Source organism: Rana temporaria, chromosome 2, assembly GCF_905171775.1.
Source record: "Rana temporaria chromosome 2, aRanTem1.1, whole genome shotgun sequence".
Classification (NCBI taxonomy): domain Eukaryota; kingdom Metazoa; phylum Chordata; class Amphibia; order Anura; family Ranidae; genus Rana; species Rana temporaria.
Window position 1 is genome coordinate 224,944,034 of NC_053490.1, and position 16,867 is coordinate 224,960,900.

Consider the following 16,867-nt stretch of genomic DNA (forward strand, 5'->3'; position numbering starts at 1 on the left):
TGTCATGTACATTAGCGGCAAGCCAAATCATTAATTAGCACCTTTATTGCGGGGGATTGATTCTTTATAAAAATAAAAAAATGAGTTTAATATCTGAAAAGTGTGGCATGCATTTGTATTCGGCCCCCATGAATCAATACTAGAGCTGGTCTAATGTTTGAACATTGGCTGTTTGGGAAACACCCACATTTGCAGGGTGTTTGGTGGATGTTCGTCCCACCGAATGCCCTGCAATGTACTGCGTGCTGCACAGTGAATTTTGTGCCATGATTGGGCAAAGCTTTGGCAAATCAGGGTGCAGTATAAGCTAGTTGTTAAAGCGGGGTTCCAACCACAATTAGCATTTTTTAAATGTATGTCCTTTCATAATGCGTTTTTATAATATAAATCCGGTCACTTACTATTTTACAATCCCCTGCCGCTCCGCATAGTTATTCAAGAAAGATAGTTTATAAAACTATGTCCACACCATTGTCATTTTGCTTGTGGGCATTGTGTAGCCCACAAGCACTTACTTCCTGGAAGTCTTGGATGGGGAGTGATATTTGGGTAGCGCACTGCATCCTGGGAAATGATGACACACATTTCCCAGGAGCATTAGAGGGAGATTATGTCAGAATCCTAGGTGATACCAAAGGCAGATTTCATGGGACTGCATAGCAACAGGCATTTCCAGATGAGTAAAAAAAAAAAAATTTTTCCTTTTTTTCTTTTTTAGGTCTAATGAGCACAATAATGAAAAAAAAAATGGGGGATGGAAACTCCACTTTAAGGAGTGGGGCTGGGAAGCAATGTCGTTTAAAAACGATGAGTCATCAGCTGTCAATGGACTTCCTTGCTGACAACCGAGTAAAAAAAAAAAAAAATCCTTGTAAAAAAAAGTAAACAAAAAAGTGTGTGGAGTCCCTACTAATTCATACCAGGCCCATACCCCACCAAAGTAAAAAAAATGCATGGGGTCCCCCCAAAATCAATACCAGCCCCTTTACTGAGCATGAAGCCTGGCAGGCCAGGAAAGGAGTGGGACAAGCGAGCACTCCCCTTCTGAACCATACCAGGCCACATGCCCTTAACATGGGGGGGGGTGTGCTTTGGAGCAGGGGGCTATTCCCCATAACTGTGGTTGTGGGGGTCTGTGAGCAGGGGGCTAGGTGGCTTATCTAAATCTGGAAGCCCCCTTTAACAAGATCCCAGATCCCGACCCCCCCCATGAGAATGCGTATGAAGTACATAGTACATTCACCAAAAAAGTGTCAAAAAGTAATAAAAACACAGACAGTTTTATTAGAAAAAAAATCGCGCTGCCCACCGCACCATGGAAATAAAATAAAAAACTCTCCTGCCTACATGACAGCTGGCTGCCTACTGCAGGCTAAGCCATTTGACATTTCTTATATAGGTAAGGCGTGGTACCTGGTTACGTCACCTGGTGACACTGCCCCATTCTGACATCATGGACTCATGCATGCTCAGTCAGTGATGTTCAAAGAGATGTTCAAAGCTTGGAATTTTTTTTTATAAACTAACCCTGCTTTAAACTTTTCCCCAACTTTATCCCTGACCTGTCTGTTGTGTTCCTTGGCCTTCATGATGCGGTTTGTTCACTAAGGTTCTCTAACAGACCTCTGTGGGCTTCACAGAACAGCTCTATTTATTCTGAGATTAAATTACAATTAGGTGACTTCTGAAGGCATTTGGTTCCACTAGATTGTAATTAGGGGCATCAGAGTAAGGGGGGCTGAACACAAATGCATGCCAGACCTTTTAGATATTTATTTCTCAATTATTCACAATTATTCCACTTTGTGTTGGTCTATCACATAAAATCCCAATAAAATACATTTACATTTTTTGGTGGTAACATGGCACAATTTGGAAAATGTCAAGGGATATGAATACTTTTTTCAAGGCACTGTTCACTGATTGTTTAAAAACACTTCATTACTTGTTTCTGTATTTTTTGTGGTTACAAAATGTCAGTTTATTTCATATGTGTAAACATCTCTCCTCCCCCTTTTTTTATCATCCCCCCCTTTCCCTTCTTTGGCCCCTGTTGGGTCTTTTTTATGCCATATGCCTGCATTGTACCTCAGATCTATGATTTTGGGCCTTCTGGCTTTATATCCTGTATTTTTGTTTTTTTTCCCTTTGTTACTTGGAAAATCCAATAAATATTTTTCAAAAAAAGTAAAAAAAAAACACTGCATAAGGCAATGAAAATAATTATGATTACGTTTCACAGTTTACATACAAAACCACGACAGGTCCACTGTCTCTGAATCAACATTATTGAAGATGATGAACAACCTTTTTACAGTTTAAAATTAATAAAAGTAGCTTTGTTTTTTAGGACACTTTTTTGCAGAAAAACATACTTGAATTTGTTCAAAAAGAGTTCACTTGTTGACCATTTGAATGACTACAAATTGTTTTCAAATTACATGTGTAAGAGTAAAAAGTGCATTAATTAGGAGTACCGCTCCTGAAAGCATGCATGCGAATTAACACTAACAATAGAAAATGATGAATCCCCCCTCGTATGTCCCATAAGGCCTTATGCTGCGATCATTTTGCATACAAAGTACATCAAGCATAATCCATTTTTTCCACTGGGAAAATTTAAAATTTAAAAGTTAAAAGCACAAGTTTGTTTACCCACCATCAGGATCGAGGAGATTTGCGATTCCCATGTGTTGCTGGGCAGTGTTAAATGCATGATCCAGCCGCTGAACAGCAGATTGTTGGCTGAGAATACTATTCCACTCAAACAGGTCTGGTCTGCAAAACAAAACAAAACAAAACAAAAAAAAACTTAATGAAGCTTTAAAGAGTTTTATAAAACAAAAAATTACCATGCCAATCAAGTGTGGCATATTTATTATAAATTTTATAAAGCAAATGGCTGTATTAGTATGGACAGACTGTCCGTCTAAATTCATTGTCTGCAGATGTTGATTGTTTACCTAGTATAACTAATACACCTAATATAACTATTATCATGCTCTATTTTTGAAAATTCAATTACTGTATGCATCTAACGGCATGAACACTTGTGTACTGTGATTTTTCATCTCGGGCCAAATAGACATATCACAACTGCCATACCTAGGCAATGATTTATTTATTTAAATATTCTTCAGATTAAAGGGGTTGTAAAGGTTAGTCTTTTATTTTCTAAATAGGTTCCTTTAAGCTAGTGCATTGTTGGTTCACTAACCTTTTCTTTCAATTTCCCTTCTAAATGCTTTTTTTCTTTGTTTAAATTTCTCACTTCCTGTTTGTCCTCAGTAAGCTTTCCACCATCATCTGGCCCCCTACTCTCCTGCATTTTCTAGTATAATTGGGATGATGGTACACCTTTATTCAATTTATTATAGCCCCCTACTCTCCCGCATCATCTGAGTTGTGGAAAGTCATTTAGAACAGCTTACTGAACACTTTACTGAGGAGAAACAGGAAGTGAGAAATTCAGACAAAGAAAACAAAGAAAAAAAACATTTAGAAGGGTAATTGAAGGAAAGGGTAAGTGAACCAACAATGCACTAGCTTAAAGCAACATATTTAGAAAATAAAAAACAAACCTTTATAACCCCTTTAATGGAAGTTAAAATGAAATGAAGCCACAATGTATAAGTACGCCAAGCATGCACAATTCAGTCAATAACAAATGGTCAATTCTAGGGATGAAACATCAACTGATAGAGTCTTTGAAATCAAAACCTGCCCGTGTAGAAATTACTCCTTTAGTAAACAATTTCCCTAGATATTAATTACATCATTCATCAGTTTCAATGTAATAAAAAAGGCTAAGTCATTAGCACTCTTGAAACAACCCCCCACAGGAGGCATCATAGATGCCTTTGGCATTAGGGTGTGCACCCCAAAGCTCAAACACTCCACCGATCACTCACGATGTTCATTCAGAAACGGAAGGAGCTGGTAAATGGCATATTTTCTAGCCCCTTCCCCCACTCATCCTAAAACCTCCACAGCAACAATTGGTGGGAAAGGAGGGAAGCCGGCAGTGCTGTGGGGGGAAGGAGGGGGAGCCAGGTCAGTAGGGGGAATCTGTTCTGTACAGGGTGACTAGGGTGTGCCTGGGCACATCTGGCACACCCTGTGCGCATGCCTATGGGAGGCATATTTATTCTTCCACAATACCTGAGACCATAAAGACTCACAAGTCAATCAATAGAAAAACACAAAAGAAAAAGTCTGGTGGAAATTCAGTCAAAACCTCAAATATTACCTGCCCACCTTTTTGTTCTGTGCTTATTTAAGTGGTCTTCCATTTTTTTTTTTTGGGGGGGGCCTTTGATTTGTGTACACTATTTACAAAATGTCTTCTGACCTTGCTTACGGGATAACCAATCATATTCAAGCTTCAAAAAAATAATAATTAGAAACTAATTGGTGGTAACGAGAAACTTTTCTCTCAGACATACCTTTTAATCTAACCACAAGTAAAAACGGGGGGGGGGGGGGGGGCAAGATATGGGCACACTGGCTTTGGTTTTGTCAGCACTCCACAAAATGGGGACACCCCTTAGAAATAGGAGGAAGAACACAGGTGAGAGTTCATTCACACACAGTCCAAAGAGAACACCAAACAAATATCTACAGTTTTAGTTATTTTTTTATTATTATGTTGGTTCATAGAAGAAAAATCTAATGTATAAACCTCTGCGCTTAGTGAAAAATATGTGTTCAAATGAATAAACTGAAAATAAAGTCACCAAAATACATGAAGTTAAATAAATAATAAAGCTGCAATCCACAATGTGCCTAAATACAAAACGCTAAGGCCGGGTACTAATGAGCAAACATGTACGATGAAACCGGTCCGTCGGACCGTTTTCACCGTACATGTCTGCCAGAGGGCTTCTGTACGATGGCTGTACTAACCATCGTACAGAAGTCCGCGCGTAAACAATACGCGGGGGCGTGTCCGCGTCGTCGATGCGGCGATGATGCGGCGACGTGGGCGGGCCTGCCATTTAAAGGCTTCCACGCATGCGTCGAAGTCATTCAACGCATGCGAGGGACGGCGGGCGCTCGGACATGTACGGTAGGTCTGTACTGACGACCGTACATGTCCGAGCGGGCAGGATTCCAGCGGACGGTTTTAAAACACGTCCAGGAATATTTGTCTGCTGGGAAAAGGCCCGGCGGGCAAATGTTTGCTGGAATTCGGCCTGCTCGCGCCTACACACGACCGAACATGTATGCTGAAACTGGTCCGCGGACCAGTTTCAGCATACATGTTTGGTCGTGTGTACGGGGCCTAACAGTTAAAAATGTAGATGTGCTAACTTCATCATAATTTGACCAAATATAGAAAATACAATTTAACACACTAAATCATATAAACAATTATATATATAATTATATATTGTGAGTGAAGCAAGTCTCCTCTAACCTGTTTACAGCTACTTTATGTAGTTTTAAAAACCTTTGTATTTGTACTATTTGTATATATATATATATATATATATATATATATATATATATATATATATATATATATATATATATATATATATATATAAAGTGAAGTAGCTGTGAACAGGTTGGAGGAGACTTGCTTTACTCACAAATGTGTATATATCATTTTGTTTACGATTTAGTATGTTAAATTTTATTTACATAGTTGGTCAAATATTGGTGGGGTTAGCATATCTACATTTTTAATCAAATTATAGGAGAATAATTAAAAATGTCAGGGATTAGACTCCTCCTTCATCATAATAAATAATTTGAATGTTTGCCCGCCAAATGTCGCACAATGCACTGCGCACTGCACAGTGCATTCTAAGCCCTGATTGGCTAAAGCAATGCACCTGACCGCTAGTCAGGTGCAAGGCTTTGCCCAATCAGGGCACAGCGAATAAATGGTTGTTAAGGAGCGGGCCAGGAAGCTTGCCGCTGCGTCCTTAAAGTTATGCTAAAGCTTCACGTTTTTTTAAATAACAAACTCTGCTGTGTAGCTTGTTTTGCAAAGAGTCCCTCATGGCAGTCTAGGCTCCTCCCCACTTCTGATAACCCCCTCTAGGAACTGCTCTCCCAAGGGAGTTAACTTGCGGGCACGCTCCCGAGTCCTGTAGTCGGCGTCCATAGCCACCAACTACACGACTCGGCCCCGGGCCTTGCATCACTGGAGTTGATTGAAACCAGCATGAGTCAGCGCTGCTATCAATCTATCCAATGAAGAGCCGAGAAGACTGGGCCAAGATCAAGCGAATCTCGACGCAGAACTTTCGAGGGCTCAGGTAAGTAAACAGGGGGGCTAGGGGCCGCTAATCATCAGATGTTTTTTCACCTTAATGCATAGGATGCATTAAGGTGAAAAAACATGTACCTTTACAACAACTTTAACAACGAATGAGACAACAGATATGTCACAACTATCGCTGTCTCTGTCATATTGCTGATGACAGATCTGGCAGCTATCATTTCATGAGTGACTGTCTATGGGGTTGATTTACTAAAGACAAATAAACTGTGCACTTTGCAAGTGCAGTTGCACTCTTCAAGGACATTTGATCTGGAGCTTAGTAAATACGGTCAAGATTCACTTTGCAAAAAATACTCAATTACATAAAAGGACAATAAAAAAGAACTGTACCTCTGCTTGCACATAATTAGATGATGAGTGTTAGCAGAGCTTCCCCTCATTTACTAGGCTGTGGAGCAGATACCCTTGCAGAGTGCAAGTGCACTTGAAAATTGTACAGTCTATTTGTCTTTAGTAAATCAACCCCATTGCATTAGTGTCATCAGGCTTTTTATGTTGGTGGGGAGTTTTTATGATTATTTTTTTACCCCCCGTATTGAGGTAATGTTGCCTGGTAAGGTTTAGGAGGTTGGGATGCATGCCCCTCACCACCCTTCCTGGTAATCTAGGCTGCAAGCTCGAATTAGGGGCCTGGTATTGATACCCCACATTTTTTGTTTTTGTTTTGTGCAGGGATTCCCCTTAAAGTATTGGGGGAACACCACAAATGTTATTTTGTTTTTTGCCCCCTTTACTAGATCTGAAGGGTCAAGTGCAGATTTTGGGGGGACTCCCACCCTATTTCTGTCATTCCTGCTATAGGATGTACTATAGAAAAAAGTGGCATTAACAAAGCAAACAAATATATATATTTTAACTTGATCCTTAAGGCCTCGGTAGTCTAATAGTCCAACAAAATCGGCTATTATTAAATTCACAAATTCAGCTTGCATTGATTTTAATGAGGTTCTGATTTGATATCCTAACTTATCTAATGTTTGTTGAACCTTACATGAATTTACCCAAGGTATGTTTAGTTTCCACCTTAGTGCATGCTTATCTTTCTTTCGTGGCACCCACACAGTAATTCCCCATAGATGGAGCTATACTCCTAAAGTATAAAAGCATAGCCCTATTTATTTACATGCAGAGTTAATGCACAGTCATGATGCACACTGAATGTGATTTCTGTATGAAGGACACAAACTTTGCAGTAGGCTGCTACCTTTCCAGAGAGGTAAGTATACACTAAAGCTTGGGTGGTGTTCTATGTTTGATTATCTTTAGACTGGGCAGAGGAGACTTGTTGATATTTTTAAGTGTAGTGGTACATTTAATCTACCTTTCCCATCAGATAGACTTGAAGTGAGAAAGGAAGATTGGAAAGCACAACACGATTCAGCACTGTTAATGTGGTTGTAAAGTCTGACATTTTTTACCTTCGTGAATTCTATGCCTGAAGGTAAAAAGCCTTTAGTGTGCAACCCCCCCAATACTTAACTAAGCCCGATCTCAATCCAGCAATGTGTACAAGACCCAAAGCTCTCCCGGGTCTCTCCCTGGTGATTGGCTTAGATGCAACAGCATGAGCCATTGGCAGGGCTGAGCTGCGCTCTCTGTGTCCTATGGAAGCAGAAAGCCAGATTGAGAGCGAACATACACAAGTAAAAGGGGAAGGGGCCCAAAGTGCCATCGGGGGACCCGAGAAGAGAAGGATCAAGGCTGCTCTGTACAAAACTATTGCACAGAGCAGGTAAGTATAACATGTTTGTTATTTTTTTTAATAACATTTTTTCCTTTACAATCACTTTAAGCTGTAAAAAAATATCAGAGAAAACATATCTGCCCATGTATATGTACATTTAAAAACCATGTATAATACAATACTTTGATAATATTTACACACATTATAATAGGATAGTAATTTTCATTATGCAGATTTCTCTCTTTCTCCTATTAAATCACAACTTAAAGAGATTTGACTTCATACAGCCATATAGAAAAATTTAGCAAATTAGCAGTAGTATTAAAATTGTATTAAATTGAAATAGTATACAATTAAAAATTTAAATTGTATAAAATTAAAATAGTAGCATACAAGTAGTAGTAGTAAAATATAGTCTTACATTGTCATGTTTTAAAGCTAAACCTTAGTAGGTGTATGCTGCATTAATGCAATTATTTATGTATTAACATGTTATTGTCTACTGTGAAAGCCAGAAAAGCCAGCCAATCAGTACACAGTTCTGCAAGACTATTACAGTGAACTTCAAGGAGAGTATAGAGATTTATTTATCAATGTTCTAGAGTTATACCATTTAAAATAGCTACAGTAATAAAAGGAAGCATGCCCCTGCAGCTCTGAGGGATGGTCCATCCCTACTTAACCTAGAATGTCCCCATTGGTCATTAAGGTTGCCCATTACAGTGACAAGCAAACAAGAACATGTTAGAGGAGGGAGGGAGAACCAGATACAATGCACAATGTATTGGGTGTTGTCCTTAATAGAGAGCCCTGGGATCTGACTTTTCAGAGGTGCTTAGGAAGTAGTCTGAAGATATGTTCAGGCACTGCTAGGTGCCTGAATAATATTGGTATAGCTATTTACACATTTCTCCCTTTATCAGATTCCTACAGTATTACTCAAAAAAGTATCACTTAACTGCCATATGAATGCATGGTATAGTACATGGGTCTTCAAACTACGGCCCTCCAGTTGTTCAGGAACTACAATTCCCATCATGCCTAGTCATGTCTGTGAATGTCAGTGTGTTACAATGCCTCATGGGATGTGTAGTTCTACAACAGCTGGAGGGCCGTAGTTTGAGGATCCCTGGTATAGTACATCCTCTAAATCTCTTGGAGACTGATAATGAAAACACCTGTTAATTCTGCCTGGATATATGGAATAAAGAATACCCCCCCCTCACATAGTATTACATGAAAATGAAAATATGGGGAGGTATTCTGTAGTCCTATAGCACTTTCTTTTCTAGGGTGTCTATACTGCTCCTCTATAGGTACAGTACATTGACATAGTTCACATTTTTTTCCTGTATTTATATATGCTTTATTGTTTTTAAACAACATGTTACTTAGAGTCGGTTCACACAGCAGCGGCACGACTTCGGGGGTGACTCTGCAAGTCGTCCTAAGGACGACTTCAGAGGCAATTTGCAAGACGACTTCTGTATAGAAGTCAATGCAAGTCGCCCCCGAAGTCGTACAGGAACCTTTTTCTAAGTCGGAGCGACTTGCGCCTGTCGTGTCGCCCCAGTGTGAACCGGGTCTCACTGTTTATGTTCAAATACTGCTTCTTAATAATAGTACGAAAATCAGAAGTGATTATATATTTAATGTATGTCATGTCTGTCACAGCATTAGCATTATTTCAAGACAAATGTGGCAAAAAAAATAAGTGGCAACATTTTGTGTCAAAATAATATGTGGAAAATATTCATTTTAATGTAAGCATTCTATATTTAAAGTGATTTAACTAACACTTTTAGTAAGTATTACTTGGCCTTGTGGTATATATTTGTTCTTAAAATGGCTCCCAATGTAGCTTAATTGTCATGCTGGTGTAGCTGTGATGATTGTGATTTGTAAGTAGTGTTTGTTCTTTATTTTAAGGGAAATAAGAAGCAATTACTTTTCTTGGAATAACCTCTGTAAAAAATCTGTTGCAGCTCTCTGGAAAACATAAGTCACAAAAAGGGTCTTAACTACATTAAAAAATCAATTAAGAGCTGTTATAAAAAAAATATGGGATTATCTCTGGGGAGAAAACTGAGATTTGTTGTGTGCTTTAAATCATGCAAGTCCCTGATTTGTTATAGCTGTACATACCAAACATATGATCCTATTTCATTTAGATGAATTCCAATTGCACTTGATTGTACTAATTCTGTCTGAGTGGCGTGAGACTGAAAAGATAACCATGTTTTGATGCAGGTGTTCAAACTAATTAAAAACTTCAATGTTATTAAGATTCATATTTCGCATCTGTTTTATCCTTGCACTCCAACATGGTAATAACGGATGAAACTGAAGACATACAGCCATTCTAGAATGCTTTGTTGTTTTCTAGCAGCAGCCTTCACATAACAATTGGCTTTCACAGCCTACAGGATTTTATGCATTTCAATCCAATTTTTTTTTCACATTTTCATTTTAGTTTTACACACTTGTTTTAGTACTACCTTACAAGAGAAAGTTATCATGGGTTAAGTGGGACTTAAAGGGGTTGTAAAGGTAATTTTTTTTTTCCTAAATAGCTTCCCTTACCTAAGTGCAGTCCTCCTTCACTTACCTCATCCTTCGATTTTACTTTTAAATGTCCTTATTTCTTCTGAGAAATCCTCACTTCCTGTTCTTCTGTCTGTAACTCCACACAGTAATGCAAGGCTTTCTCCCTGGTGTGGAGTGTCGTGCTCGACCCCTCCCCTGGAATACAGGAGAGTCAGGATGCCCACTAACACACAGCTCCTTTCTCTATCTGCAAAGTAGAGAGCTTCCTGACTCTCCTGTAGTCCAAGGGAGGGGACGAGCACGACACCCCACACCAGGGAGAAAGCCTCACATTACTGTGTGGAGTTACAGACAGAAGAACAGGATTTCTCAGAAGAAATAAGGACATTTAAAAGCAAAATCGAAGGATGAGGTAAGTGAAGGAGGACTACACTAAGGTAAAGGAAGCTATTTAGGAAAAAACATTTTTACCTTTACAACCCCTTTAAATGAGAAATGCTGTGGTCAGCAATGACAACCAAAGTCACAACAAATATGTAAAAATAAATACAAAGCAGAAATGAAGGAACCCTGCTGTCACAATTAATGAAATTATTGGTATAGGAATTAAATGGCGGATGGCATCTTATGTGAATTTCACATTTGTATATATGCCTAAAATAACAGAGCTAAAAATTAATTATTTCCTATTGGTTTTTACATTATAATATATGTACGGTATAAAATAACAGAGCTCACAATACATGTTTCTACTACTTTGGCTTATATGTAAAATGAATATGCACATTTAGGAAATATTTAAATGTTTTTTCTGCCGGTGATGTCATTGGCACATGTGCACTGTGCTCTGAATTGATGGCACAGTAAATGTGCCATCAATGCCAGAGCTCTGTTTTGTGGCTGTGATTCCTATGCACATGTAAAATCGCAATAAGCGTATATTGATTGGTTTGCGCAAAAGTAATAGCGTCTACAAAATAGGGGAAATATTTATTTTATTTCTTTTATAGTTTTTACTAGTAATGGTGGTGATCTGTGATTTTTAGTGGAACTGTGACATTGCAGCAGACAAATCTGTCCCTAAGTGACACTTTTTGGTGATCAGTGACACCAGTACAGTGATCAGTGCTATAAAAATGCATTGATCACTATATAAATGGCACTGGCAGGGAAAAGGTTAACATTAGTGGTGATCAAAGGGTTAAGTGTTCCCTAGGGAGGTGCTTTATAACTTTCAGGGGGATGGGCTCACTGGGAGTAGAGAGAGAGATTGCTGTTCCTGATCACTAGGAACAGCTGATCTCTCTCTGCGCCCTATCAGAACAGTGATCAGCCTTGTTTGTCTGCCTCTCTTTCCCACGATCGCGGGTGGCCAGTAGACATCGAGTCCGCCAGGCCCATGGGCAAGCTACTGTGATGTGTGAAGCTCGCGTCCGCAAAAGCCAGTGCAGGAACCAGCGTACCAGTACATTGTTTTGCGCAGCTGAGCCACCTTGCCACAGTATAACTGCTGGGGCTGATCGGCAACTTGTTAAAATGGAATAGAGAGGCCTGCCAATCAGAGCCACGCCATGCCAACCAATGAGGCATTGGCCTATAATGATATACATAGACTAAATTGGAGGGAAGATAACTCTCTCTGGTAGAGCAGTCACCAGAATGGAGCCTTCATGGGCAGTAGCATAGAAACTATGGAATATTACCCTTGCACTTGTATCTTTTTCTTTTTCTTGTTTATTGTAGGTATTTCATTGTTAAGACATAAAATAGTGACTTGCTTGTTTTCTTTTGTGTTTTTGGTTGAAAAGGTTTAACAGGTTTTGGTGTAGATTGTGTCCACTAAAGGCATTGTTTTTTTGTGGGGATGTGAAACTTATGCCGCGTACACACGACCGTTTTTTCATGACGTGAATAATGCAATTTTTTAAAATGGTCATTAAAAAACGACCGTGTGTAGGCTCCAGAGCATTTTTTTCGACGTGAACATGCTCTAATATTTCTCGTCATTTTTCATGTTGTTGTTTTTCACGTCGTGAAAAACGGTCGTGTATAGGCTTTAACGACGGGAAAAAACCTGCATGCTAATAAGCAAGTTATGAGACGGGAGCACTCATTCTGGTAAAACTAGCATTTGTAATGGAGATACAGTAGCACATTCGTCACGCTGTAACAGACTGAAAAGCACGAAGACTGAAAAGCGTGAATCGTCTCTTACCAAACTTTTACTAACACAAAATCAGCAAAAGCATCCCAAAGGGTGGCCCCATCTGAATGGAACTTCCCCTTTATAGTGCCGTCGTACGTGTTGTACGTCACCTTGACAAGAATCACGTTGAGAAAAACACTGTTTTTTTCTAGGACATTAAAAACGTACAGAGTTACAGAGATATTTGCGTTTGGTTTTAAGGAATGTACACGTTATAATATTACTATTTTGGTCAAAGTGGAAATTTATAGCAGTAACTTGCAGTAACTCGCAAGTAGATAAAAAATTGGTTCTTTTGGTGAAAGGATAAAACATTCTAAGGTATGTAATTGTGGAGGTCTGGTCAAGGAATCAGATAAAAATTAACTAAACTGTAGTAATTGAATTGGTATTTTTAAAATCAATCGCATTAAGCATATTGGGCCAGATTCACAAAAGGGATACGACGGCGTATCTCCTGATACGCCGTCGTATCTCTGTTTCTATCTATGCGACTGATTCATAGAATCAGTTACGCATAGATATCCATAAGATCCGACAGGTGTAATTGTTTTACACTGTCGGATCTTAGGATGCAGTACCGTGGCCGCCGCTGGGGGGAGTTTGTGTCGTAAACCAGCGTCGGGTATGCAAATTAGGAGTTACGGCGATCCATGATGGATTTTCGCGTTCGCTACGTCGCCGCTAGTCTAGTTTCCCGTCGCAAAGTTAGTCGTCATTTTGGGTGCCCTAACTTTAGTCAGCAAACGTATTGCTGTCTAAAGTATAACCGTCGTTACCGCATCGAAATTTAAAAATTAACGTCGTTTGCGTAAGCCGTCCGGGAATACGGAATTACGCTACGCGCGTCGCCGTCCTATCTTAGATTGCAATATTTTGGATGGCCGCTAGGTGGCACTTCCATTGCGGTCGGCGTAGAATATGTAAATGAGGGGATACGCCGATTCACAAACCTACGCCCGGCCGCCGCAGTCGATTTACGCCGTTTCCATAAGGCATTAGCAGGCCTAAAGTTATTCCACCTATTAGGTGTAATAACAATGTTAAAGTATGGCCGCCGTTCCCGCCGCAAGATTCAAATTTTTTACGTTGTTTGCGTAAGTCGTCCGCGAATCGGGATTTACGTCGAAAACAATAGGCCCGTGCGGCGTATGTAACCGCAATGCACACTGGGAAATGCAGGCGCCCGGCGCATGCGCAGTTGGAAAAAAACTTAAAAAACGTGAGGCCAAGCCTCATTACCATCAAACACGCCCCCCTCCAACACATTTGAATTTGGCGCCCTATACACCCGCCCGCTTTAGGCTACGCTGCCGTATATTAGCAGGCAAGTATATTGAGAATCATTACTAGCCTAGCTAATTTACGGCGGCGTAGCCTAAACAGGCTAAGCTACACCGCCGCAAGTTTAGGCAGATGTACTTGAATCTACCTATTTGTTCCTTACATGTGTTATACAGATTAAACGCCACCTTGCTAACTTTGTCTTTCTTTGGGTACAGCCACTCTGTGTCTAATTCTAAATCAGGCCTTGATTACAACTATGTAACAAATACTCTAATTAGACTGGAGAAAAACTAAATTTTATGAATGCAGCTAATTATGCTACATATTTTGTTAAATCAATTTTCTAATTAAAAAATATATAAAAATTAGGTACCACCTCGTTGAACATTATAAATAGAAAATTGATGACCCATGTCTGCAGTGTATGCTTTGTCGATAAAATGTAACTATTAGTAATCAAATGGCAAATTAATTGTATTGTGCATTTACCCTTTTGTTTGCCTTATGTCTGGCTACCTTACATGTACAGGTCTCGCCTAATCAATTCACTTGGTAATTAACATAATTATTTATTTTTGCCTCAGGCATTGCTCATTGAAGAGTTATTCAAGTAATAGGGTTAAGAACTTTGGGGAAAAGAGAAAAGAAAAAGAAAGAGAACATATTTTATGGTTTTAATCATCCACAGAGAATGCTTTAGTACATTATCTTCATTTAATCTCGAGTCTGTCTGTACTTATTTAAAGTTTTTGATGCTTACTGAGCAGTTGCACGTTAGCTATACATTTCAGTATATTTAGATTACAAACATAAAAAGGAGCCTGCCATGTTACAATTTCATTATACTGCTTTCTAGAATTTAATCTATAAAGGTTATAAAATTTCACTTACATTTTCAAGGAAATCAGTTTTTACAAGTGCAGGTCTTCACTTCTAACAACTGCTGTCATTCCAACCTACCAAGTTTTGTTGCCACGAGAATGTAAAACTGAGAGAAGCATATACAAGCACCCTAAACACATCATATTTAGTTACACATGGTGAGGTTAATTTACTAATGGAGAAGATTCACTTCAATTATCAAAACATGTAAAAGCTAAAATGATTGCTCATATAGTGAACAAATTCCCCAGTGAGTGTGTGTGTGTGTGTGTGTGTGTGTGTGTGTGTGTGTGTGTGTGTGTGTGTGTGTGTGTGTGTGTGTATATATATATATATATATATATATATAAATATATATGTTATTTTTGTGACTTATTGTCGGTTCTCATTGATAAAAATAATACATGTTAAACCCAATGTTGTAGCCACCCCTCACATGTACAATTAAGTCCTATCAGAGTCAAAGGGGTGTTGCATTTTGGATTACTTGTGTTACATGGTTCTCATGAACAGTGTGCAGCCTTGCTTTCTATATTTGACAAGTACATGAGAAGCAGATGCATTTGTTTTGGTGGCTCTGTATACACTTTGAGATGCCATTTCAAATAAATGGAAATGCATAACAACAGGATTGTCGAAATGAAAGCCCTATTGAACTTTTATTTACAGCTTCATCTATAAACATTTCAGGTGCATAAAAATAAATGGTGCACAATATGATTGGTTTTAGAAAATTGTCATAGACTGGGTAGAAAATTCTGTCAGACTGCTTCCTTGAAGGACCTTTGCAGTTTGTGGAAGCAGTGGTCTATCTACAGAGGTGTGTAATACACCCTGCTGAGTCAAACTTCAGTAAGGGATACATCAGACTTTAAAATGACAAGTGCCTCCACAGAGAGAGCAAGGGCCTTTCACTGCTGCATGCTGGCAGGGGCAAGATTTTCTACTCAGACCGGGCCTGCTTTTTAAATATTTTTTTTAAACATTTTTAATGCACCTGGAATGGAATTAGCTGATTTAAACTGAAAGTTAAGTTGGGATTTAAGAACGAGCAAACCAGTGTTTCCTAAACCTGTTCCAAAGCACCACTAAAAGAACATGATTTCCATAATTCCAGGGTGTGCACTTTTGTGCATGTGTTACTTTATCTGTGATTCTGGGAAGAGATCTGGAAATCATGACCTGTTACAAGTCCTTGAGGAATGGTTTGGGAAACTGCTAACCAAAAGAAGGAGATTGCATGCAAGAGCTATTGATAACAACCACAAGATATATGGAAAACTTTAGGATATTTGACCTAATGTTAATATAACCTAACTGTGCAACCAATTGTTCTGTGCTTGTAGGCAAAATCACTTCACGGAATTGATGAGAAAGCAGATAGCTGTTATGTATATACCACATTTATTTTAATCCCTTCCATACCGGGCCATTGTAAAATGATGCCGGCAGGAACCCTTTCTCTAGCTGTGTGGATGTCATATTATGTCCAGCCCTTCTCGCCGCTACTACTGTTTCCAATCACAGCCGGTCACTTTGCATAGATTCGGCATGCACGCCACTCGTGCGCGCCCCCAGGGGTGTGCAGCACGGCGATCAGGGACGAGACTCATCCCTTGGACAAAGCCCAGCCCCGATCAGGGTAAAGAGCCAATTAAATTTGGCTCTTTACCACATGACCAGTTGTGTCCAATCACAGCCGGCCACAACTGTAAACAAAGAAGACTGTAACGGCTGTCTCTGGGCTCTCCTCCTCACACACCCTGTGTGTGAAGTAGAAATCAGAACAGTGAGTTAGTGTCAGTTACAGTGTCTATCAGTACTGTGCCCAGATTGCCCCCCTCAAATAAAGAGTACCTCTCACCCCCCATCAAGAGTACCTGAGTACCTGTCACCCCCATCAAGATTACCTGTCACCCCCATAAAGAGTGCCTGAGTACCTGTCACCCCCCATCAAAAGTACCTG

General features: G+C 39.4%; 1 protein-coding gene across 1 annotated transcript in view; it reads right to left on the reverse strand.

The window, feature by feature from the left end:
* DMD (dystrophin) overlaps positions 1-16,867 on the reverse strand; it is a 2,981,380-nt gene that overhangs the window by 2,262,087 nt on the left and 702,426 nt on the right. The window contains exon 7 of the mRNA XM_040336499.1: positions 2,660-2,778. Within this exon, the coding sequence (XP_040192433.1) occupies positions 2,660-2,778 (119 nt within the window). The remainder of the gene's footprint in view (positions 1-2,659; positions 2,779-16,867) is intronic.